Here is a 25,101-nt window from a genome sequence, read left to right as displayed (position 1 = left end):
AAACACTGCATCCTGATAAAAAGCTTCCTTTGCATAACTTTGAGGCCACACTCAGCTAAACCTCAATAGAAAATTTTTTTGAGTATAAAAAGAAAGGGGCAGAAAATGCTGATATGCAATTTTATCCACATGATTATTTCACAGTCAAATAGCAGTTTGCCCTGACCAAGAATGTATTTCTATTAAATTTCACATTCTTTGGTTATTAAATAGCTGGACTCATATGCATCTTTTAAATGAAAATAAAGTATCTTAATTTCTTTTACTTAGATAAGTAAGCCACTATATGCCAATATTAAAAAGTATATATTTCAGTGGAGACCGAAGTATTTTACTGAACTTTTTACTGAAGGTTTCAGAGTTACAGAGAGAGAAGCCAGGTATAAAATGGGTATACTTACACTGGCCCCAGGTACACAAACCCTCCTGTTAAAGCTAATGCACCTAACAGTAGCATTACATGAACCAGCAACTCTGCAGTTGTTTCCTGCCCTACTTATTAATCAATATGTAAAATAAGCTTGATGATCACTCTTTTTGCATATTTATTAAAAGGCAGAACAAGATACTGAACTCTTACTCTAGAAATCTAACACTTGAAACATTTTACATAAAAAATAAGCATCTATTCCTGTTTTTAATACTTGTGCCTAGTCAAAGAAGCACCCATAATCTCTAAGGTTTCCCTTCCTTCACTGAGTAATTGTGAAATGCTGAATGCACACCCAAAGAAAAGTAAGGCTACTCACTGGACAGTTTCGCAGGTCCCCCATAGTGCTGGCATTCTGCAGGAGCTCTCCAAACATATCTGGAGTTGGTTTTTCCCGCCTCTCCAGCATACAAATAGCTTGATTGCTTCAGTATAGACAAGGTGTGGAAAACAAAAGTTTAACAGTAAAATAAAAACACAAACCCACACTAATCTAGCATACATTTCACCTTTTCACCTAAATTTTTTTGAAGTTAAGAAACTTAAAATACACAAGACTTTTTATATTTAACATTGTGGTACAGGAAAAAACCTACATAATTAATTGTGAATTACTATATTGTCCACAAAAATACTGCATAAAGAAAACAAGTAAAACACAAAATAGAAATAGATTGTTTGGCTTAAAATTTGTATCTTGAAAGAAAAGTTAAGCATTTTGATAAGTACTTGGTTTCAAAATGAAATATTTGCTTCAAAACGCGTCCCCTTCAATAAGCACAATTATACTAAAGTAGTACAGAAAGGAACATTCTGAATAATATTACAAACAAAAAATAGCACAGTACCAAATTTATTTCACTGTCCAAGTTGAAAGAAAGATGACAATATGTACAAAAGAGTACTAGAGCTTAAAGCATGTTCAAGTTTAAAATGGTTTCAGAGGTAAATAAATATATTAGTATGTATCAGCATTTCTAAAATAATGCATGACTTGAGATCTATTGTGATATTTCCTAAATAATATTGAATACCATTTACATAACTATTTTCCCCTTTTTATAACAAATAATATTCTGATATACAGTGTCTGCTGAAACCAAATGAAAATCTACAGCTTGATGGAACAGCAGGCAGAAGCCACAAGGGGGATGCTTTACAGTACTCTTGCTACACAGTTTGTAAAGTGGTACCTTTTAAAAGGTCTGCATGTGAAGAGCAACTAGCAGTTTACATGACAATTTTTTCAGGCTCTAACTACATAACTCACATGTTTATGCTGGACATAAAAAAAGAAGTCCTAATGCCAATAAAAATTTCAAGACAGAAACAAATAAAAGATTCCTGCCTCAATCAGATTTTAAAAGCTTTTAAGTGAGCAGCCATCTACTCAAAGACTTCTCCAGCATTAGTTCAAACAATCTGCTACAGACCTAGTGCTCATGCTCAGTGTACCGCCTTTGATGAAAGGTCACAGTGACCAGGCTTGTTTCCCCATAACTAGATTAAACAAGAGCTATACATACACGTCAAAGAAAAGAGGATTTGAGGAACTACGGGCTGGTCAGTCTCACTCCACCACCTGGGGCCATGACAGACCAAATCAATCTCCTTGGAAATCAACCCCATGCATGTGAAGGATAAGGCAAGTCAGAGCAGTCAGGGCAGATTTATCAAGGGCAAGCCATGTCTGACCTCCAGTGAGAGTTTCTTGTTCTGTATCTTCCCCTAGTTATCAGAGAACTGCCCTGGTCACCATGATGGAGGGGAAAAAACCCTCCAGTTCACAAGTAGAACAGGCAGCCCAGAGAAGTCACAGCACTTTTGTCCTTTAAGCACTTTCAAGACCCAGCTACACACAACTCCAAGCAGTTGATTTAGCTCTGAAGTTAGTCCTGCTTTAAACAGGAGGATGGAGTAGATGTCCAGAAGTCCTTCTCAACAAAATTTTTTTGTTGTTTTTCTTATCTGTCTTCTTAAATCACTTGCTCACACACTGAAGTCTTTCAAAATGTACATGAGTCCTTGCTATTACAGTTGTCAAGACTCAGAATCATAGACAAGCAGACATACTGATCCATGCCTAAACTGCCATCTTCTGCTTCACTAAATCCTCATATTCTTTATCACAGTTATAAACCTCTGCCAATTTTGAACAAACCATGTTCTAGACATTTGATCAATAAAGATCATAAAGATCCAACTGCAATACTAGTATGGGGGGGGAAAATAAAAGAAAAAAAAGGGCAGGGGGAAAAAAAAAAGGGGGGGGAGGTTCTCTGAAAAACTCTACTCACCAAAGTGAGGTTGTGGAAATGTAATGTACCATCTGGATGAAAGGTAACGGGTCAGAGGTGGCACCACAACTAGTACAAACACACTATAAAGAAAGAAAATATAATACATTGACAAGATAAAACAGGTATTTCCACTGCAATACTTCTGCCTGTACATTTCCTTATTGTGGCAATGCATGTTTTGGGAATGAAAGCATAAAACTTGAGAACTGGCCTTTGGTATTAAGCACATAATGTTACCTCACCTGCTCAAATAAAGTCATTGCAAATTTCTGGTGGGAAACACAATGCGGTGCAGTGCAAATATCTTCCTTTGTCTCATCTGCAATGTGGAAGTGAATTCGCATTAACAGGTTTTCCTAGCCAAAGGAAGAAAGGAAAAAATAATTAGATCATTTCAATTGCAGACAAAAGTTAAGATATAAATCACAAAAGCATGCCAGACACAATAATGTTACAGACAGAAGGCTCATGCAAATTTGTAAAAGTTGCTTCAAAAACAAAGAAGTTGGTATTTCTTGGATAAAAAAAAGGAAATGTCCTCCACTTCTGATTTGAAATGCTGGATCAGGTAACCATTAATTTTATTTACTAGCACTGCTGAAGACTCTGCTGCTGATTTTTCTGTCCAGCTCTCAAGCATCCACGGATATGACCAAATGTAACAGAGTACCTATGCAGTTTTAAAAAGCACTGGATTGACACTAACTTCTCATCAATACAAAAAACAATCAATTTCTACATTCCATGAGAGCTCTGAAATATGCCACATCAGCTACATTCTATCAAAAAGGGGGAGAACTAACAAATGAAGAGGCAGACTAAATTCTGTATGAAACAAAAGGACTGAACATTTCCTAGATATTAATTCTTACAACTACATCTGTTTTAAAGTTCCCAGGAGTTCTTGTCCCAAGACCTTCTCTCCTCTTGCTGTTGCCAATATTAATATGTGGGTGCCAGAAATCTCTTGGTAACTCTTCCAGCAGAACCCTTTTCACTAACCCTACTAACTGCCTGGCTGGTTTATAGGCCTGCAATAAACAGGTCAAGATTAATCATTTGGCAAAACAGCTGTAACATGGTATAATTTCCCTTGAAAAGTTTTCCTGTGAAAACACAATTTCAGAGCAACTGGAAAACAAAATGTCCTTTCCCCCTTTCAAGGTGATCCTTAAAACTAGAATCCTAGATCATTTTTTAGAGCATCTAACATTTAATGCACACTAGAGAGGGGAAGCAGTACTTATGCAAAATAAACTGTAAAAACAGTTACCGATGATATTACCATTTCCAAATTATTAGTTTGGGGATCTCTCCATGCACTTTTCCAGGCCAGACATGCAAGGTCTGTTGCTATTTGGGGAAAGAAGAAATTGAGGGGAAAAAAAATCAGGGAAGATTGGGTAGTGGTGGGCCACATCTCTGCTTGTCAAACCACCTTGCAGTTATACTCACAAAACATTCAGCAGCATCATCCATGATGCCCAGCTGGAAGCGTTGCTCATCCTGAAACGTCTTTGCAAGAGCAGTGCGCAGGGCATCAGAAGGCAGTACCTTCTCACTGCTACACTGGAACTGGTTGAATATACCCTAGTGAAAAAACAAAATGATAGTTATCGTGTTTTTCAAAATATGACTCAATTTATCTGAAATCAAACAGCGAACATTTAACTTGTTTGGACCCTGCAACACACAGATACTTTTACAGTACACAGACTACAAGAGAAAATCCTAAAAGTTCCTCTTTTGAAATTATATGCACCTTTGTGTATTTCTTCTTTTCCGCTCACACGTACATGGGAGGATTAGGCGTTTAGGATGAAATTTCCCTCCATATCAATCCCCTTGGATCAATTTTTCTTTCAAATCTGACTCCTGAAGCAAATACAGTGAATACCAAAACTCCCCAGTTTTGATTCCCATCTCTCAATTTAACTTTCTCACTTCCAGCTTACCCATGCTACCTTGCTCCCTCTTTTAAGCAACTCTTTGCAAACATCTCTGTCCCTTAAACAGCCACAACTCGATACTTGCACACTTAAAGAAATTTACCTTTCCTAAGTCCAAGTGAGTAAGAATTAGATGATTTTTCTATCAGCATGCAGGAGAGAAAAGGCATGTGAATAGGAATGGCAGTTCCTATGTATAGCCAGCTGTTCACTTGCTGCCAGAAAGCTTCATTTTCATAACTGTAACTCACACATCACCTGGGTAACAACTATTTGCAAGGATGAGTAGTTCTAAAAAGACACATCATTGTCTGAAGTATTGGTTATATGCATGGAAGGTCTGTACATATTCCCAACTGATTGAACACCCACATTGACTTTGTGTGCTTGTGCGCACATGTGTGTGAAATACCCAAAGCATCATCTGAACAGTTAACTTTCACTGTGCCCTTCCTACAAAAACATGATTCTTTATGCAAGATCCTCAGCCTAAGTAACAAACTTCTAGTCCTTATTTTAATACAAGACAACTCTCCATTACCACTGTGCTCTACTTTCTACCTCATTTCATATGACATGCAACCATTTTCATCAGTGTCAATCTCAAAATTCTGCTTGTCCTTTCCTATAAAACTTTCCTCACAATTTCTCTAAAGACTGTGGAAAAGCTCAATTCAGTCCAAGAGAGGAAAAAGGGATCACCTTTAATTGTGCACCAGTCTGCTTTTCTGCCTTCTAAACTTATTAAAATGAGGAGAAAATCAAACAGGTTTGCCTGTTTGATTTTCTTTCAAATCTATACTAATCTGCAGTAATTCACAGTTCACATAGCACTTCTTCCTTTAACTATGGAAACCTTCTCCCCAACATACTTAGGATGTACATTAAATGGTAATAATCTAAATCTCTCTGTCCTTTAACTATTTTCACTTGTTTCCTATCAGGAAATGAGAAGGTAAACTGGGAGGTTTGCCAAATGATACAATCTTGTCTGTTTTGAGGAAACTGGAAAAAGTGCAGAGCACAGCTGTCACTGCAAAGGCAGCAAACCAACCTCCATGCCCCAGCCATTTCTGCCCATAGGAATGGTACAATTTATAGTGTTCACATAATCTAAAATAGATGAAATATGCCTATATCTCTGCACTGCAACTTTTATTTTGGTGGTCCTCAAGGTGGCTCATTCATGGATAACAGCCCAATGTGCTGAAGCCAACAGCTCTTCTACTATTGCCTTTATTAGAGTATCACAGAATCATGAGAAAAGGGTAATCAAGAGAAAGCTGTGAGGCAGCATCATACTTCATGAACCACAGACAATACCCCCCCTCAGTTATCTTTTATATATACATACATAAAACAGAAAGAATGACAAAGTCTCTGCACTTAAACCTGATCACCATTTCTGTCACTCTGAAAAAGAGCGAGTTTCATGTTTCATTAGTGAATTTTCTCATTTCAGTGACCCTCAAAAAAAAAGGCAGTGAAATATAACTCCATTCCACTTCACATTTTATATTAAATCATTTAAGAGCACTTCAAAATATTCACAACATTAAAAAATGTGTTTGTTCAACCTCACTTCATAGATCTGAGACATTTGTCTAGCAACTGGTCCACAACCTCACTGCCATGAGCTGATGGGCAAGACCTGGTTTGCTTCACTGAGAGCCCTGAAATGACTTTGCACTCCTGAGGGATGAGAAACAATGCAGGCTCTCAACTAGGTAAAAGAAGCAGCAAACAAGGAAACTGAAACTCTTCTCTGAAACTTCCACCTTTACAGTATACTTGCCACAGAACAAAAAATAACTAAGCAATGTCAATTCTGTGAAGAATGCAAAAATCAAAATGTAACAGATCCCATTATTACATGGAAGAATGCCTCCTCAAATTTGTAATGACATAGCACACAATGGTATATAGTCTTATTTAGATTACAAGAGAAAGAAAATCTTAAAACCAGTGAGTAATTGTGCATTTTAATCTAATAAAGGTCAAATCTTATTCTGCCATTGCACAATGCAGTTTAGAGCACGTTGGAACCCAGTGCCTGTAGGAAGTCCCAAAAGCAACTCAATGGAGTCAAAAGCACTTTGAACACAGGAGAGTTTGGTTTTCCTTAGGTTTCAGTCAGCGGGGTTTGGTTGGGGTATAGAGGGGTGGGACATGGGGTTGTTTGGTTTAATTGTGCTTGCTTTTTAAAGAGAGGTTCTTTGCTCCTCTTCAGAACAAGTCTTTCTTGTCTCTCAACCTTAGATGGACAGGTGTGGCATTTCCTGCAATTTCATCACTTTACATTATCTAAGTGAGTTCTCCCTCCTCAATTTAAGGTCTTGCCTGTGAGCGATACTGTTAATTGCTCAAACATTGGTTCCGTACACAGGTATGAAAGCCAGCTGGGTGCAGACCAGGAAAGCACTCCTGATTGTGCCCGTGGAATTCTCACAGCATCTTCCTTCCAAGGCTTTATGGAACATGAGAGCTTTATATATGAAACATTCAAACTTCATTCTCCTCCAAAAACGTCTTCAGTTTCTTCTGGAACTGAAGATGGTGGAAATCCCACCAGAGTACACTGACAATCTCTTTCAATAGCTACATTCCTACACAAATGAGTACATCCCGAACAGTGGCAACAATGTGAATGGACACTGTTAGAAGACCCATGAAAATGCAAAGTTTCTTCTGTTTTACCTGTTTTCAGTAACTAACATTAAGGATGCAGACCAAAAAAAAATAAAATAATTAGCTTAACATAAAATCTAAGAACTACTAATATTACATTAATAGTAGTACTTTGATTCCTACACTGAGGACATCTTCTTGGCATGTATGTCAGTCAGCCTACAAGCTAAGACAGAACAGTGTGAGAAGGATTTTTGAGATAGGAAGTCTGTGTTCTGGTTATACTGCATTCCTGTGAGAGGTCTGTATGGAAAAGAAGCCCATCTCCCTTCACATCTCCTTCCCTACAGCTCTTCAAAAGTCTGGACAGGGTAGCAGAGAATAAAATTAACTGCATGTGTTCTTTAAGACCAACAAATTTGCAAAGTCCACCAACCTGTATATACTTCTTCCCCAAATACTAAGATCAACTCCAATTACATCATTATCTTTCACCAGCTTGCTCTCTGATGGGTCCAGACCTGGAACATCCTTAAGTATCTCAAACAATCAATTTTTTACTATTCAGAAGAGTTTATAATAGTATTTTAACTGAAGGCTTTCTACTACTACACAGCTGGGCCTCTGACACATCAGAACAAAGCCCTGCAGAGTCAGTGGGCTTCCAAAATAACATCCTCCATTCTGGGAAGCGTGGGTGTCGGGATCAGTATGAACTTTCTAGGTGTATATTGATAAGGATCAAATAAAGGAAAATGACCTAAGTTTTGAGACAAGATACATTTATCACACAGCTTTTCAAGAAACCTTGAAGATGTTACAGAACACTAAAATTCACATGCATGATCATAGACTAAGTTTTTTTCACCTGGTTTAGAGAATAAAGATAGCAAGAATTCTTTTGGGTAATTCATGGGATTGACATGCATTCTTGGGAATTCTTTTAAAGATCTGACAGTTGCAATAACTGTGGAAACACACACACCCCCACCCCCCCACCCCCCATAGTTTACAAGATCTGCTCCCAATTATCTTTAATACCGTTTGGAATCAACTTCCTCCCTAGGAAAGAAGTATTCCATTTATTTGTGGTAAACTGACTTCTGCAGTGTGTAACTTACCATACTGATGAAACAAATCAAACTTGATATACATTCACATGTGACTTTTTAATCAAGCACGCAAAACTAGGCTGACATAAGAATAAATTGATGGGTGAAGACAATAGGGAACAGCTACTGAATCAGAACAGTGTTCATGCACTGTAATTTTGAGTTGTGTCCTTGGCAGATTCCTGAGAACTAACTATTCCCTTCCAGAATTACACAGAAGTTTCTTCTGTACAGAGATATCACTGCAGGTCTAGTGGCATGGTATTTCAAAGAACAAAACATGTTCCCCTCAAATGTCTTAGTATTCCCTCTACTAATCAATTCCTTCGGGGTTTTGGTGATGGGATTTTGTTAATGTAATTTTTTTAAGCTTTCTCTCCATTTCAACAGCATGCCCTTCTTACCCTGTTCAAATCATTAGATATTTTTTTTTTGCTTGCAGTACCTAGTCTCTCATTCAGAACATCACACTCTCCCAGTGAAACCTCATACTCAGTACAACAACCTGTTTTAAATGGCTGCTAAAAATCACTTTTCTCCTATCCAAGCACATCAGCCTCCACCCAGTATTTCCACTAGCTCACATTTCTTCCTCACATTTCCTCATGTTATATTCACCTTCAAGGCTGCAACAAATTTTAGGTCTATTTGGTTTTGATCTCTTTTCAAACCGCCAAATCTGACAACAATGAACCTAGATTTCCATTTATTCCTTTCTCTTTATGTCTCTTCCATTTGTACTCACACTGTATCCTGAATATTAAGATCAGGTCCCCAGTACAGACTGCCAAGTCAGGCACTCCTGGCTACTACCAAAATCAAATAAAAATAAAAATAATACTTTCCCCACAAGTGTTGTTTAGGAAGGTGGCAGGAAAAGAAATTCAAATCACAGAAAGTGCACATCTACTAGGTAACAATTCATTAACTGCTTGATCAAGATCAAAACAGCCAATTGCTATTTGGAAGCTTCAATTACCAATTTATTAACTCAGGGAACTGTACTTGCCACTAGCTTATTTGGCAGACAGTTATTTGCAAGTGCCAACTGATGAAAAAAGTTCAAACAATAAAAGTAATTACTTTACGTATTTTGGCTATTGTTTTACCCTGAAATACTACTGTCATTTGAAAAAAAAGCATAAAAACAAGAGGATGAAAGCTTTGCAACCAACCTATATGGTCTCAACATGATGAACATTTGATAATAAATCACTCCATTTCAAGCAAGTGGCATATCAGAACCAACTATAGTCATTCCACTTTTTTAAAGCACTATAAAAACCTACTGTTCTCCACTTTCATCTTAAACATCATTTCTACATAGAAAATACACATTCTTCCTGCTTTTCTTGCACATGACAAAACAACAGAAAAGACCAACCCTATTAGAATTTATCAATCAATAGAACATTCTTCTTTGTGACCTACAAAAAACACTCTGTCCTGTATCCTGGCACTATGGAGCTCCCAGTACAATCCCTGGAAAGAGAACAAACTCTCTGTGGCATGCTCAGTACAGTGGGCGGATTTCCCCCTTCCTACCCTCTTCCAGCTGTGATAAACACCAAAGCAAAGTCATGCTGAAAATAAAAGGAAAATAAACCAAATCATAGTAGACTTCAGCATAAATAATAAATCAAAAAGCTGTTCCAGTGTTATGGTAGGCAAACCACATAGTGGTAAGGACAGCTTGTGTGTTGAAAAAAAAAAATTAAATAATCCTGCATCTTAAGGAGCAGTGTTTGGGATTCCAGCAGAGAGTCTGTACTCTCCCTTTTTATAGCTGTTGATGCAAGGTTCCTTCCAAATAACCAAGGAATGCATATCTGGAATGATTTCAAGGTTCATTTTCTAGGCACATAAACACAGTCAGGTAGCACATAAAGTTTTAAAATTACTTCAAGAATTTGTGAAATGGAAATCTTCAATGTGGTACAAAAATAAAATGTGATTGGATCAGGTATGACATCACTGTCCTGTGATCCCATATTTGAAATTACAAGTAATATTTAGAGAGCTAACTGAGCATTTACAGTAAATACTGTGCATGACATCCCAATCCCTAGAAACAGCTGCAATGAGCCAAAAAAGTGTGGAAAAAATACAACTTCTTCAGTGTTATTCCAGCCTAAATTTAGCTTAGAGAAGACTATCTTCCTCTAGAGTCAAAAGGAAGAGGATGTCACCTTCAGAGCAACATTTTGGAGTAGAAGAGCATGAACCCTTTCTGCACAGCAGAGATGGTGACAGCTATGCTGTGAAGGGACCCTGAAGTGGGGGAACATGACATAGGCTCCTCCCCACAAATACTGTTGTTTTCCCAGGCCAGGCTGGAATCTGAACATGCCAGCATGCTCTGAAGAAGAGTAAACATGTCCTGTCTCCACTTTGCTTGGTCTGGACAAGTATTTTGGGCAGATCCACCTGACAGCATGCAAGGCTAATTACCTCTCCCCAGACCCTAATAGGAGATTTTCGCATGGTATAGAGCTCCAAATTCTGGTGTTCCCACTGGATCCAGCCACTTCTTCTCCCTCATCTTAGCAAAGCCTAAGGCAAGATTCAAGAAAAAGAGGATGTCAAAGACCTGGAGGCTAATCCAGCATTACTCTGGCAGGACAACAGTTAAAGGCTTCCAGAGCAGAAAGGAGAGCTGGGGCAGGGGAAGAGATGAGCACAGAAGGGAGGGGATGACCCTGCTGCCCTGGGACACAAAACATGCTCTTGTAGAAGCTTGCAGTCTTAGGTGCACATTAAGCACATAAGCCCATTTGTCTTACAGAAGTTTATACATAACATGTACCAGACAGACAGACTTTTACAGGAAGAAGAAAATAGAGGAATTTGAAAACACTGATCCAGAGGGCAGCAGAGAACGAGTAAATACCTTGAGGAGTCTTTCACCCACTTCTACTGCCTGCTGAAGGAGTATAAGATGAATGTGACCATCTCCACAGTTTGGGACTGTCCCTTGTGAATACCCCTTCCTTTTCAGCTGCATTCAAGCAAGACAGCTTATCTTTCTGGTGCCCAGAGGTTTTATTAGAGGTTAAGGGGAGGTTTCCACCCCCAATTTCACTTAGAGTCAAGTGACAGCCCTTATAACTCACCTTTATAGTAGTATTTGACTTGAAAACAACACAAAAAGGGGGAGGGAGAAACTTTCCAATACTTACATGCACACATCAACATTTTACACAAGATAATAAAAGTGAAAGCTTGGCACAGTATCACCCAGAGAAAGAGTTTCTGGAACAGGCTTTGGTAGGACACACAGCAATCTCCCATTAAGAACAGACTGCAGATAGAATAAATGCTAATTTTTTGATTTGGATCCAGTTGGAATTTATTTACCTTTTCAAGTTTTGGTTACTGCCCACATTCATAAATACTTGTCTAGATAATTCTTTATTTGCTTATGTGTTCTTTAGAGTTTTTGTGAGCTCTAGGAATTCTGCACACAACCAGACAGAAGTTTCCCAAAATGTGCAAAATTAGTAGAGGATGTGGTGCAATATTATTAATTTATTGGAAATTAAGGGTTTTAACAACTCCGAGCTAGGAAAGTTATTGCTAAGAACTTCAGGCAGAAAAAAACAAACAAAACCAAAAACACACACACACAAAAAATGTTTGCAGATAACTGAGAGTAAAAAGAGAGAGCAGCAAATTTTTCAAAGGCTGCTTAATTTAAAAAATAAACATATGGCTGCAGGCATAGAACTTGTGAATTCTGCCATACCACCTGTCATTTCCAAGTTTATAATAGCACACTACACACTTCAAGACATCAAAAACAAGGATTTTACCAAAACTAAACATTCTTTGACCCAATGTCTGCTTTTAATACATATATTCCAGAGATCCTGTCATCTTCCAGTTTTCCTGCAGTGCTTTCCCTCTCATACTGGTACTGCTAATCCATACACATCTTTGCCTGCAGTTGATCTTTCAAGACCAGTTCCACGAAGGTTCATCCTCTCCTTTTTTTAATGAACTCAAACCAGATCATGAGAAAGTCTTGTTATCCCCCTTTAAGGAAGGAGATATATTTAATAGTCCATCTTTTCTGTGTCTGAAGAGATGTATCTCACTTTGGATGCACAACCTTGCTCCTAACCCTTTATAACATTCTCTTCTGATGATACTGCTGTAAATATCATCCTGTCTCATCATTTCAACAGATTAGTATTGAGACAAATTTCCCTTCAAGAAAAGAGAAATTTTCTTACTTCATGCCTTAACAGTCTCACCTTTGCTGTTCATTTGGCAGGGAAAACTCCTCAACAACAGCCCAAAAGCTCACTAGATAATTCATTCCAAGCCTCTCTCTACCAGACCACCCGTGATGTTACTTAACAGCAGCAAGACAGCTGTTTTACCATAAATATTGCCTGGGAATGTCAAATGATCTTAATTTAAACCTGCACTCTCTATTTTGCCATTTTTATAAGACCTGCTGTCTGCCATTTTCATTACTGTACATACAATTCATGACACAAATTCTCCCACTATTAGTTTATATATGTAGTTGGATTTTACAATACATTTGTGATCAAAGAAAATGTCTAAGTCTCAGTTTCAGAAAGGAAAATCACTACTCAGGAAGATTAAAGTTGGTATTTTCATCATGTTTGCATCATGTCCACCTCTCCCACAAGAAGCCAGGGATTTGAGCTACCGAAATTTAGAAAGGAGGCCACAAAAAAACCCCAGAAGTGCAACAAATTAATTGATAGAGACAAACAGAGACACAGGATTGCACAATTTACTTTAAGTATGTAGCAGTAGTCAAAATCAGAGACAGCATCTGGATCTTACTGTCCAGGCAGCCTCTATGACAGTCAGTTATTGCATGTGAAGCTACAAACAGAATTGATGTTTTTTAAAACAGAGACTACAAAGAGCAGAGCCATTTAATGCAGACATCAATATTTACAGTAGAAAATAGCCTTTTAGGCTTACATAATCAACAGTTTTGAACAGAAAAGCTTAGCTAAATGGCATTCCCCATCCTGACTTTTAAAGTAGCTCTGAAGGGAAAGGTAAATGTTGATGAGAATACTGACTGTTTATTTGTATACCAAATGATAAACTGGAAAAAATAAAGCAAACTTGTGTTTTACTGCCTGAACTAATGGAGACTGACAATGACCTGCACACTATTTCAAGGAGTCCTTGTAACTGAAACTTTACCAGCAGTATTTTCTCAATTTTTTGAACACATTTTAGAAACTGGATCTTGGAACACTAGCTATCACGTTTACCTTGTTCTCACACATTTTCACATGCAAATTTAATTATAAATATTAATTAAATATCATAAATATTTCTGTTAAAATTTTTAAAGAATGGGTTTCAATGCATTTCTAACTTTTACCTTAAGAGCACAGAAGATGCAAGAATCACCCATACATTTGTGCGTTGTGATCTGCCGGAAACTGCGGCGAAAAATGTCCAGGTGCCAGAGAACCTGAAACAGAAAAGGGGGCACAGCCAATTTTATGAATATATAAAATAAAATAGTACATAAGCTTATGATTAAACTGCATATGCTGAATAATCCAATGCCACCAATGATCACCTTCAAAAGGGATGCCTTTTATCTAACTGCAAGTTGACTTTCTTTAGCTGTAACCTTCACATGCTAATTTACAGTATGACCCTCCCCTGAATTTCCTGCCATGTGCTTTTAGAAAGCCCAAATGCTGGAAAATGAAGCACCAATAGCATATACATTAACAAGTTCACGCAAGTGAAAACAGTAGAATACTAAAATCCGTTATGCCCAATTTTATCATTGCTAAGTGTCCTCACAGGCCATGATTACTATCCCTACCCTGTTAGGGCAGTTATACCTTTCTCTCAGGACAGGTATGGTGGTAATAACAGCTGTGTGACTAGGCAGGGCCACAGCACAGAAAAGCAAGCAGGCTTTTACATGTTCTGCTAGCAAGAGTGAGAGGTGACATTTGCTCTAACAGCATCTGTTTTTTCAGTTTTACCACTAAATCTGTGCACTCTTGGGAAATTATTCAAATTTGTATCTGTAAAATAGCAACAATACCCATCTCTGAGGTGTTCTACAGTCTGTACAACTCTTTATGTACAAATGTGGCCAGCATTGGCTATTTCAGCTCAAGCTAGCAGTAACTGGACTTTCCTGCAAACCTCAGTCACCAGCCTTTCTGAAGGCAGAAGTCTGCAATGAAAGAAGCCTTGACCTAAATCACGTCCTACCAGGTTCCGGACAGAGCAGCAAGGTCCAGGCTGACATGTGACTGGCTAAATGCTTCATTAGCACAAACAGAGGAACCAAACTTCTTATTTCTGATGAATTTGCCTAGGGCAACTGGCTAGAAAAAATTTACCACCCTGGCAAATTTGTGCTGGTTTCAAGAAGTGTTTTCAACTGGAATGATTTGTTATTTAAACCATAGCAATATGTAATATTCAGTTTTTTGAAATATAATCTCTAAGTTTCCCAAAACTTCATAATTGCCATGGCTATGTTTTTACTCAAACTATCCCTGTATTTAAAGGCCTGGGAGGCAACATAAGCCTTGAAAACATTCCTGAAGAACTACTGCAGACTTTACAAAAGGACAAAAAAAATTACATTTAGGAATGAGTCAAATTTGTTAATGTAATTGCCTTTGGAGTTTAGATTGAATGTTAATAGAAATTAGTAAGAGCAAGGAGCAACAAACATTCAAGAGAATTTCAGACTAAGTGCTAAAAAATTAGGATAAACCCCAGAAGTATGTATGTTATGAAAAGATTACCATCTTGCTTTTTTTTTTTTTTTTAATTCAGCTTTGATTGTAAATACTTTCAGTATCCGATCTCTCTTCAGCTTTAGAAGAAAAGGGTTTCTGTAGCAGATTAAAGACCAGGTCATATACTTTCATCTTCATGTATGGCATACAGCTGGTATTAGGATCTATTTAGTCCAGACCTAGGTTCACTAACCCAATATTAGGAAGCAGCTGGTCATTACACCTTACAGCTTAATAAAGGTAATTGATACAAAACATCACTGGAAATTTCTCTTTGCCCTGTAATTCCTAACATATTAAGCCTATTGAGGATCACAGGTATATGTATTTGTATTATTTGCACTGGGGCTATATGAAAGCCTGAAGTTATAGTTGAGAACCTGATTGTGCCCGTGAAAAAAAACCAAGCAGAAGTCAAACCCACAGTGATACAGTCTGTGCTGCACAGACAAGTCATATGAAGGGATGGAAACTGATGTGAAGGTACTTCAAGCCCTGCTGCCAAAATGACTAAATCTCAACCATCAGACATTCAAAGCATCTAAATGGTGACAACACCTCTACAGTAGCCATACTATTCCACTGAATTTGGCACCAGAAAAGGTTTTTCTTCTAAATCAAACAGAAAACATTCAGTCATTTAAACTAAGCTACAAAGCAGCAGCCAGAAAAAAAACTGAACTACATAAAAATGGATCTTGTATAGTTATTATCAAATCTTGACCTTGAGTGATTCAACAAAAAGTTAAATTTACTTTTAAGAAGTATGCATTCTGCAAGCTATGCAATATCCTATTATTTTAAAATAATTTTTCTATGTATATTTTTAGCTTTGGTTGACATTCTACAAGCTCACACAAACAAGACATTCAAGTACAGTAAATGATGACCATGTAAATGCTGTTGAATTCACTGGGAAAACCTGAAAATTAAGAAGCTGTTCAATAACTCAGTCTGCTTTTCCTAATGTAGCTTTATTCTATCCAGGCCCAACAACAATTATGTTCTCAGGTTTGGCTATATTTGTTGCACAGTGCCTAGGAAAATACTGCAACAGACAGAGGGCAAAACCAGAAACATTATTTTGTGCTCTTACCTGTAGTGCACTATTCAGGAAGCAACTGTTCTGTCCTGGTTCATTGCTGAGACCTTTACTGGGTGCTATTGAGGTGGTATTTCGTGGAGTAAACATGCCCTGTACATTCCCCCGACCCACAGAAAAGTAATTTCTTTTCCAAGACATCTTCCAGTTTCAGCTGTAGAAAATGCAGGTTTAGGCTGGCAGAATATTTGACTTGATCAGATGCTTCCTTTCAAAAAATTTTCAACTGTAACAACAACCAGTCTTCCTTAAACTATAGTTTAAACAGTATTTATCCTTTTGCCAGGACTCAAGGAGTATGCTTCTTTTAAATCCAGCCTGGGATGTTATTCTTCATTTCCTGCTTATTCATGCAAAAACCTCCTTTAAAAGCAGCCACATAGAACATTTGCAAAGGGAAGGAATCCACAGTTGTTCAAGTTCATGTTATGCTGCTTCTCCCTTTTCCAAACAGGCAGTAACTTCAGAGAACAAATGGCAAATCAAGGAGGTCCCAGACCCAAGACAAGAAAAACAACAACTTCCTCCCACACTCCCAAAAACACAGCTTCTGCAATCCTTCTATAATCCTTCTGAAGAAGATGGGAAAAATCCAATTAGTAAGGGAGCAAAGAAACCAAAATGCAACCTTGGCAGCTCCCTTTCAGTTACATGTATCTTGGGTGATGAAAGAGACATTATCCTCACAGGGGAAAAGAAGTAACTCCAGAACTTGAGAGCGAAGAGCTTTAAAGAAGCAAGAAGTCTCCGATACAGTTCTTCTAATTCTGCAGGCGATCTTTAGAAATTTCTTCTCCCGATCCTCCTTTTGCAATCGGAATGCCCAGCCGTGCCAGAAAGCTTGAGAGAAAAAAAATAATCAAAGGCTTGCGTCATTTAATTACTCTCTTGGTTTTGTGGTGTTCTGCCAAGACCAGTGTTGCCTCACCTCCCACAATACACTGAATCTTCAGAGACAAAGCAAAAAATCTAAACATTCCTCCACCCAAAAAACAAAATAATATGGAAAAGAACAGAGGATTCTGAGAAAAGCATGTAAGAGCAAGGAGGCTTGGAGTATGTTGGAAAGGTTAAGAAGGAAACTGGATTAAAAAAATAAACCACAACATTCAAATGAACCTCATGGTAGTAGTCAAACATATGCTTTACAATCTTGTACTGTTATTTTTTTTTTTTAAGATATCTTATTCATTCAAACAGTTACATGAGGATTTGTGGTTCTATGAATACATGCTAGCACATTCTCCACCCTAGAACTCGGATTTTGCACTGAACGTGGAAGGCACAAGGCTCATCCCTGACTCAGCAACCCACTGCACTCTCCAGAAAAAAATTTCCTTCATCAGAAACTATGTGTACCTCTAAAATCCTATTTAATCTAGGCACATGGGATATATGATGTCTTATAAAAGGCATAGAAACTTCTGAAGAAGCCAGAACAATTATTCAACAGAAAGTGCTCTTCCCACAAGTTCACTTTTTCCCTCACCTACAAGAAACTGCAAAAAAAAAAAAAAAAAAAAATTGAAGCAATTCCTAGAAAAGGGAATGACAAGATTCATAGCAACACTTTTTTTTTAAGTTCTTTTAAATGTTGTCCACCTATATTTAAAGAAACTTGCATAGTATTTTCTTGATACATTCACAATGACATCTAGAATTATACCACTTTTGATAGACATAATAACAACTGAAATTACCTATTATGGCCAGTAAGAGCAAGGAAACTCTAATCCAAAAGTATTTAAGTATTAATTGCAGCATGAAGTCACTACAAAATAGAAATATGTAGGGTTTGTTCATCAGGAAAATTAACTGAGAGTATACTTTACAAAGATACCCTGGGTATCTGTGAAGGCATGTTCTTCACCTTCCACACAATTATAAATTCTTCATCTGTCAAAACACAAAGAACTTCCTAAATACCTGCAAATGTGTTACAGCAGCCTAACACATTCCCTTCTAGCAATACTTCGTTTGTACTTCTGTTAAACAATTATTAATGAAGTCTCAGCATTGCTGTATGGCAGGCAAATATCTACTCACAGATGAGTAGTCCTCCTGGCTGCCAGTGTGCCATGCAAAATTTCAGACATGCTTGCAAGCCTGCAGACACAGACCATTACCGTGCCCGTCACACAACATTCCTGAGTGTTGAACTTATACAGGAGTCATTTCAAAGCAATTTCAGCCTCAGCCTCCTTTCTTTGCTCAACCCCTTACTGAACCGTGAGCCAATCGTACTGTGTGAGCTATTTAGGGAAAAATTTCGGGATCTCTGTAAAGCAACACCACTTGCAATAGGTGCAGTGTGGCCAGTGTGTCACAGACAGAGCAGAGTGCTGCATGTAACAAACAGAGACAGGCAGGCTCTGTGCTGCCTCACAAAAACCACTGAGCCACTCAAAACCACTCGGTCTTCTTTCCACAGCAACTACAAACAAAGAAAAATACTATCCAAAACATGCCCAAGACACTCAGCTGAGAGCTGCACCTATTCAGTAGACTTCAAGTTCAAAACAAGACTCTGCTCTCAAAATGGGCTATAAAACTAACTTTTGAACGCTTTCTGAGCAAAGCTACATCAAATATGACAAAGTAAGTTAATTTTTTTAGCTTATTTTTATTATTTTGGAACAAAATTCAAGACTACAGGCTTTGCAATTTACCTGCCACTGCAGCAAGACTATTTCAAGCTGGCCCAAACCCTCACAGTAAGCTTAGAACCTGCACTGCTTCTGCACAGGCTTAGCAGAACTGACTTCTTACCACCATGACTGCTCACAGAAGCATATTCAGTTTGCTCATTTGGCTACATGGCCTTTGCAAAGCTAAGAACAAGCAAAAAGCACTTAAGCTGGTAACCACCCATTTAGGAAAATCAGATCACAGCTTTGCACTGTGCCAACCTCTAAAATCTTACCAATGAAATAGAACAACTTGTAAAAAATAAACATTATACAAATGTTTTAATAAGGAGTAAATAAAATATTAAAAACAGATAAAGAACATATAATAAAAAAGCAAACCCAACATTCGGGATCTTCCTGCTGCTTTGCAGCAGCTTCCTTTGGGAAGGCAGGAGGGCTCCCAGCCTCAGACACAGACTCAGCAGATGAGAGGCATGGGGCATCACTCCAGCAACACAACCCCAGAGCAAAGCTGGCCATGGTTCAGCACATACTTCTGGCCTGAAGAAACCAGAGTCTGTCCTTTGACAGCAGAGCACAACACTCTACAAGATGTACCACAGAAGATTTCAAGACCCTGTTTATCCCCATATTCCCTTGCTAAATCAATCACACAGAAACAAAACATCTCAAGTTGCATCCTTTATTCTCTGCGAAAGTCTCACTATCACTGTTCATTTTGGAGTGTGAGGAGGAGGGGTGTGTGGAATGTAACACCCCTCTCACCACAGTCTCATTTATCTAAACATTACAGGCTATTGCTTGAACCCCCAAACCAAGCTGAATTAGAAAAATCCTGTTTAAGAACAAAGATGCTTCTATATAGATGTTAAATAAAAGCAGAGGTCTAGAATTTAGTGTTTATTACTTATATTTCTGAAAAAACTTTCAAGATGCAGAACAAAGTAAATGCTTCAATGTGAGAATGTGTCTGATTTCAGAGAAGAGACTCCTTTCCCCCAGTATCCCACCACCTATTCTAATGGTAGAGAGTAAATTAATGGTGTTGAGGGCAAATCATGCCTTCACATGCTGCAGCACCTCTGAAACCTAAAGAGGTGAGAAACAGCTTTGAAATCAAGATCTTGTTGATAATAAAATAGAGACAATGCATTTTGTTGTAAGTTTTCACACAGGTGGCTCCTGAGTTTGACTCTTTCAGTGAAGAGGCATAAGCATAATCCCATGGCTGTTCTCAGCTAGATGGAAAGTTTGTAGAAATAGAGGCTTGAGAATACACTTTCTCCGTGTATCCACAATGATGAAAGTATTTGTGAATTTCTGTATGGATTAAATTATATTTAATTGCAGAGATATCAATATTACAGTCTTCATTTAGTTTAGACATCCCAAAAGACAGTCAGCTTTGCAAATCAGTTTAAATTTGATCTTGAAGGTAATGAAATAAAATAGAGGGGTGGAAAAACTTCCAAATAACAAATTAACCATGAGGCTGGATGAAAAAAAGAGTGAAGAGGGCAGTGACCTGACAAACAAAAGAAGATGATTTCCTCCTCTTGAGGATGTCTCCTCTTTTTGAGATTCTTAGCTAGACAGAAATACGAGACAGATTTATTTGCTCACCTAGACCATAAAGTCCAACTACAAAATACAAGCTTTACATCATCTCTGTTGCCAAGAATTGTTTCACAGTACAAATGGGACAAGAGAGAGGAAAAAAAATTTCTGCTTTATGCATGCATTTCTCAGCCTTGATGGCTCTGCTGGAAGAAAGGAGTAGGGAGGAGTCTGTAATGCTTCTTCTGTCAAGCTTGCACACATTTGTCAGTCTTCCTCTTAAATGAACAACCTGATTACCTGGCTCTGTGCTACTTGTGCCTACTGGGTGGAACCAGGAACTGCCAGCACCTCACAGTGCCACTGGTGCCCAGAAGAGACTCATACTGGTCTTCCTTGTTTTCCATGTGCTATTTCACAATTCTCAGTCCCTGAAGTTTTGTGAAGACAAAGCTTTGAGCACCAGACACCTTAGGCTAACTTCCCAGAGCCTTTTTGGAAAACAGAGTTTGCTAAGATTATGATAAATACTCTTTCAAATACCAGAGAAATCCTTCTTTTTTACTGGAAGCAAGTTTTTCAAAGGTCAGGCTAAAAGTTGCCAATAAACACCATCAAAATAGTCTTGGGGTGAAGACTAAAAACACATTTCCCCAAATCCATGGATGTACTTCAGAGAGTACAGATACAGCAAGCCCCATCAAACACTACACGTTTCTCCAGAGGACACAGTGAAGGCCATCTCTGAGAGAGCACCTCAAGGTAATGCAAACAAAAATGGAAAAGACTAGACAGAACAGCAAGCAAAACCAGCATTGGTCACTACCACTGTATTTATACAGCCTATCAATCAATAGAAGAAACTGTAGTCAAAATACTGATGGGTCAATCACCTGTTAGGAATGCATTTCCCCAATGTGGCAATGTTGCCATTTCTATAGATAACTTAATGCTTCTACAGTCATAGGAAGGAAAAAAAAACCAGAACAATTTTATGCAGAAAAAATATGTTTTTATACCAACTTTTCAAACCAACAACCAATAAACCATTAAACAAGAAAACCAACCCACTCTACATTCCTGTTAACTGGTAAGACCAATAAGAAGCATAGAGAGACCACATTCTGCAGAAACATTCCAAAGTGAGACTCTGTAAACTGCTGGGGTCAAGTATTGTTTTATACTGCATGAAAATACACTTTATAGCAAAACATTCTCCAACTTCCTCAACCAAAATGCTTGTAGGTTTTATAAAACTCTGGTGGACTGCCTCTTAAAGCAGTGTAATGAAATCCTACAAACACTTACCTAATCTGAATCATTTGATTTTAAGCCTGACAGTCAGCCAAATCTATTTAAAGAGCATCTTTCACAGTTAAAAAAAAAGCAAAAAAAACCCAGTTGTAATGCAGAAGATTCTCCTCCAGGGTTACAGTCTCAGCAGTCTTTTCTGCAGCCTTTTCTGCAATAAGGACATAAGGTGATAAACACCTGTGTTCTGTGCTAACTGACCACCACACAGACTTCTATTCAGAATAATGGAAAAGTATGTCATTTATCCTACATAGCTATTTAGACAGTAAGGTAGCTGTGTCCAAACTTTCATAGAACAGTTAAGATGACTCAAAATATCCAGCTGCCTCTCAAACAATGAGAAAAGCTATTAAAACCCATCTGGTAAGGAACTCCAGTACAAAATGACAATTATTCAACAGCAAATTATAACTAAAAAATAAATAAAAAGACCAAACGCAACGCTCAATCTCTAAAGACAGCATTACAGCCTTTTCTGATCAGCAGTCATTTAACCTGCAAAATGATCTAGAAGTTTCTAAAGTAAAGCATATCTTCTTAAAGACTGCAACTCATAAAAGTACAGTGTAAAATAATTGAGCAATAAAGGGCTTCTGTTCAAAGACAGACAATGAGAGTGGAGGTCAGAGCTAGAAATGCAAACACCACATTATTTAACTTCTGTGGGGCTTATTGCCAAAACACATTTTGCTCCCCATATAAAGGTTCTACTGATAGAAGAAACATTATATTAATAGCCACTGATCTGATGCATCATAGAACTTTCAGCACATGCATTTGCTGGGAATGAAGGCAGGCAAGCCCACTGGTCCTACTTCCAAAATTCTTTGGAAGCAGCAGCCACCATGTTACACAGCCCTGTTATCTCAGCAACATTTCGCTGACAGTTGGAGAGGCAAGGACTATATATAAAATTAAGAAAGTCTGCCCAGTCGTAAGTAAATTCAAACCCTTTCAGAAGCATCTGCCCTCCCTTCATACCTACCCTTCACAGTTGTTCAACTCTAAGACTGCTGTACATGATAATAAGAGCCTACATTTTAATTCACCTGTATTTCCAAAGTGCTTATCCTCAAGTTTTCTATTACTTTCTCTATGAAATCTAAGTTTATTCTCCAAAGCCCATATTTAAAAAATACTCTACCTTACCCCAGGCCGGTGCTGGACATTTCTCAAGGAAGAAGAGTAGGGTAAAACCAGCTTTTCATCCCACTATACATGGAACTTGTGGAGTTTGGATAAATGGGATAAGCACAGCAGCTTCAAATGATATGCAATTGCTCAAAAACAGTTAAATATCACTAATCAATCCTGTATAACAAAGGAAAATATGACAATAGGCATGAAAATGAAAAAGAGGCAGCTGTCAACCCTGTGGTAAAATGGAAGGTTCTGGTTTGACTCAGGCAAAACCTCAGCCAGCCTCCTGCTACCAGTTATTCCCTTTCCAATTCTTTACCTTGACTTTCCAAAGTAGAGCTTCAAGATGAATTTAGCATTTGATTCAGTCTCCAGATAAACATTTTGATTGCAAAATTCAGTATTTTACAGCCATTGCCAAAAGGTTTCAAGGCGCATTTTCATATGGCACCTTATTAACAAATGATCTAATCTCTCTTTCACTGGTAACACCACTGATCAAAAAAACCAAGGTATTTGTACTCTTTCTTGTGAATTCCAATCCAACAATGACTTAAGAACCCTAAAAGATTTCAGAAGTAGTCAGCAGTATTCAACGCCACACTGCTTAATGACTGCTAACTTTCTAAATAGTAAAATCCTGCTGCCATTCTTTTCCTGACCTTGCAAATTTCCACTGCTGAACAGAAAAATTTTTCCTTGTCTTCAACAGCTTCCTTGTTATAACTGTGAGTTCTCCTATCAATCTTCACACCCCTTTCTTTATTCAAAACAGAAAACAGTAACAATCAACTCCCAAATCATAAGCTGATCACATTAGAGCACCACAAACCCCTCTGTTTCATTAAAGTCTCTATAAAACCAGTGATTTCTGATACATTTGAATGTGGAAATACATACACATCCATGTAGAATAACAACAACACAAGAAATAGATTTTGCAGGAAAACAGGCTAACAGAAGAAGTCCAGCTCCATTAGTACTTTTGATTTCAAAGGAAGCACAGCAAAGATTAAGCAAAGGCAGCAACACATGGAGAGTAGCAACAACTTTGATCAAACAGATGGACAGCGTTTGGGTGAAAAAATAGGCCTTTCTGTTGATGTGCTAAGAATCTCAAAGTCAAATACTGCAATGGAATGTTCTCTCCCAGAAGTGCTCAAGGGGAAAGATGACATCCAGGGCAGAAATCACTTTCCTCAACACATGCACATATAACACTGGCTAGTGAAAACTGCCACAGAGGTGGGCAGACAATTCCCACCTCCCTTGTGATCAACAGCTGCGGCCAGATAATGTGTTTGTTATTACCATAAAAGCATTTATTCCCTTCCTCTTTGCTCAGGAAAGTGTTTGGTATTAAAATAGTAGTTCTAGATTAAAGTATTAGTTCGCTGTATTTGGTCTTTTAGCTATACCACGATTACCACATACCAAGACAGATTGTAACTCTCAGGTTTCTTGACAGACTAATAACACATCAAGGTGCAAAATTAAAGCAGGATAGAGGAACTCACATAAACAGAGAGTAAAGGCAGAGTGAGCCACAGTTTATGGTGGCTTTATTGGGTCCCAGTATTAAATGCTTACATAATTTTTTTCCTGTTTTGCTAAAACTGACAAGCAGAAGGAACACTGCTGCACTGCAGAACATTACATAGATTCATACTTCACAGAAAAATATAAAGCAAATGCTCCCAGCATCCACAACATGCTGATTATTCCTTTTTTAAGCAATCATCTGTGCTGTATAGCTATAAATAACATTTCAGCAGAATCACGAGTGCACACACACATACATAAGCTGAGTTTAAGATCATTACTATGTAGTTTTAGAGGAATAAGTGTAACTAATATGAACAGGAAAACTAATTTTTGCTTCATTTGGCTTTGTATAGACGAAGCATTTGCTGGGAAACCTACTGAAGACTTCAGAACTTGAGTAGGAAAACACTTGCACACATCTAAAGGAAAAGCTTACTTAATCCCGTATCCAACAGCAGTTAATAGCATATGGAAGAGTAAAACAAACAGGTTGGGGAAAACATGCCATGACACCATACACCTCATGAAGAAACTTGAACAGACAAGCAGGGGTAGTAGAACTACACAAGTGGGAGGCCAGCAGAAGAAAAT

At 38.0% G+C, this 25,101-nt stretch overlaps 1 protein-coding gene across 3 annotated transcripts in view; it reads right to left on the bottom strand.

Moving 5' to 3' along the window:
• USP54 (ubiquitin specific peptidase 54) overlaps window positions 1-25,101 on the bottom strand; it is a 61,125-nt gene that overhangs the window by 20,535 nt on the left and 15,489 nt on the right. For all 3 annotated transcript variants that reach the window (XM_033515567.1, XM_033515568.1, XM_033515569.1), the window contains exons 2-7: window positions 16,298-17,143; window positions 13,803-13,895; window positions 4,186-4,320; window positions 2,973-3,086; window positions 2,728-2,810; window positions 750-855 (exon numbers count right to left, since the gene is read on the bottom strand). In XM_033515567.1, the coding sequence (XP_033371458.1) occupies window positions 750-855; window positions 2,728-2,810; window positions 2,973-3,086; window positions 4,186-4,320; window positions 13,803-13,895; window positions 16,298-16,444 (678 nt within the window). In that variant the 5' untranslated portion in view covers window positions 16,445-17,143. The remainder of the gene's footprint in view (window positions 1-749; window positions 856-2,727; window positions 2,811-2,972; window positions 3,087-4,185; window positions 4,321-13,802; window positions 13,896-16,297; window positions 17,144-25,101) is intronic.

Source organism: Parus major, chromosome 6, assembly GCF_001522545.3.
Source record: "Parus major isolate Abel chromosome 6, Parus_major1.1, whole genome shotgun sequence".
Lineage (NCBI taxonomy): Eukaryota > Metazoa > Chordata > Aves > Passeriformes > Paridae > Parus > Parus major.
Note: the sequence above shows the minus strand (reverse complement) of the source record. Positions and strands in the feature narration are given on the sequence as shown.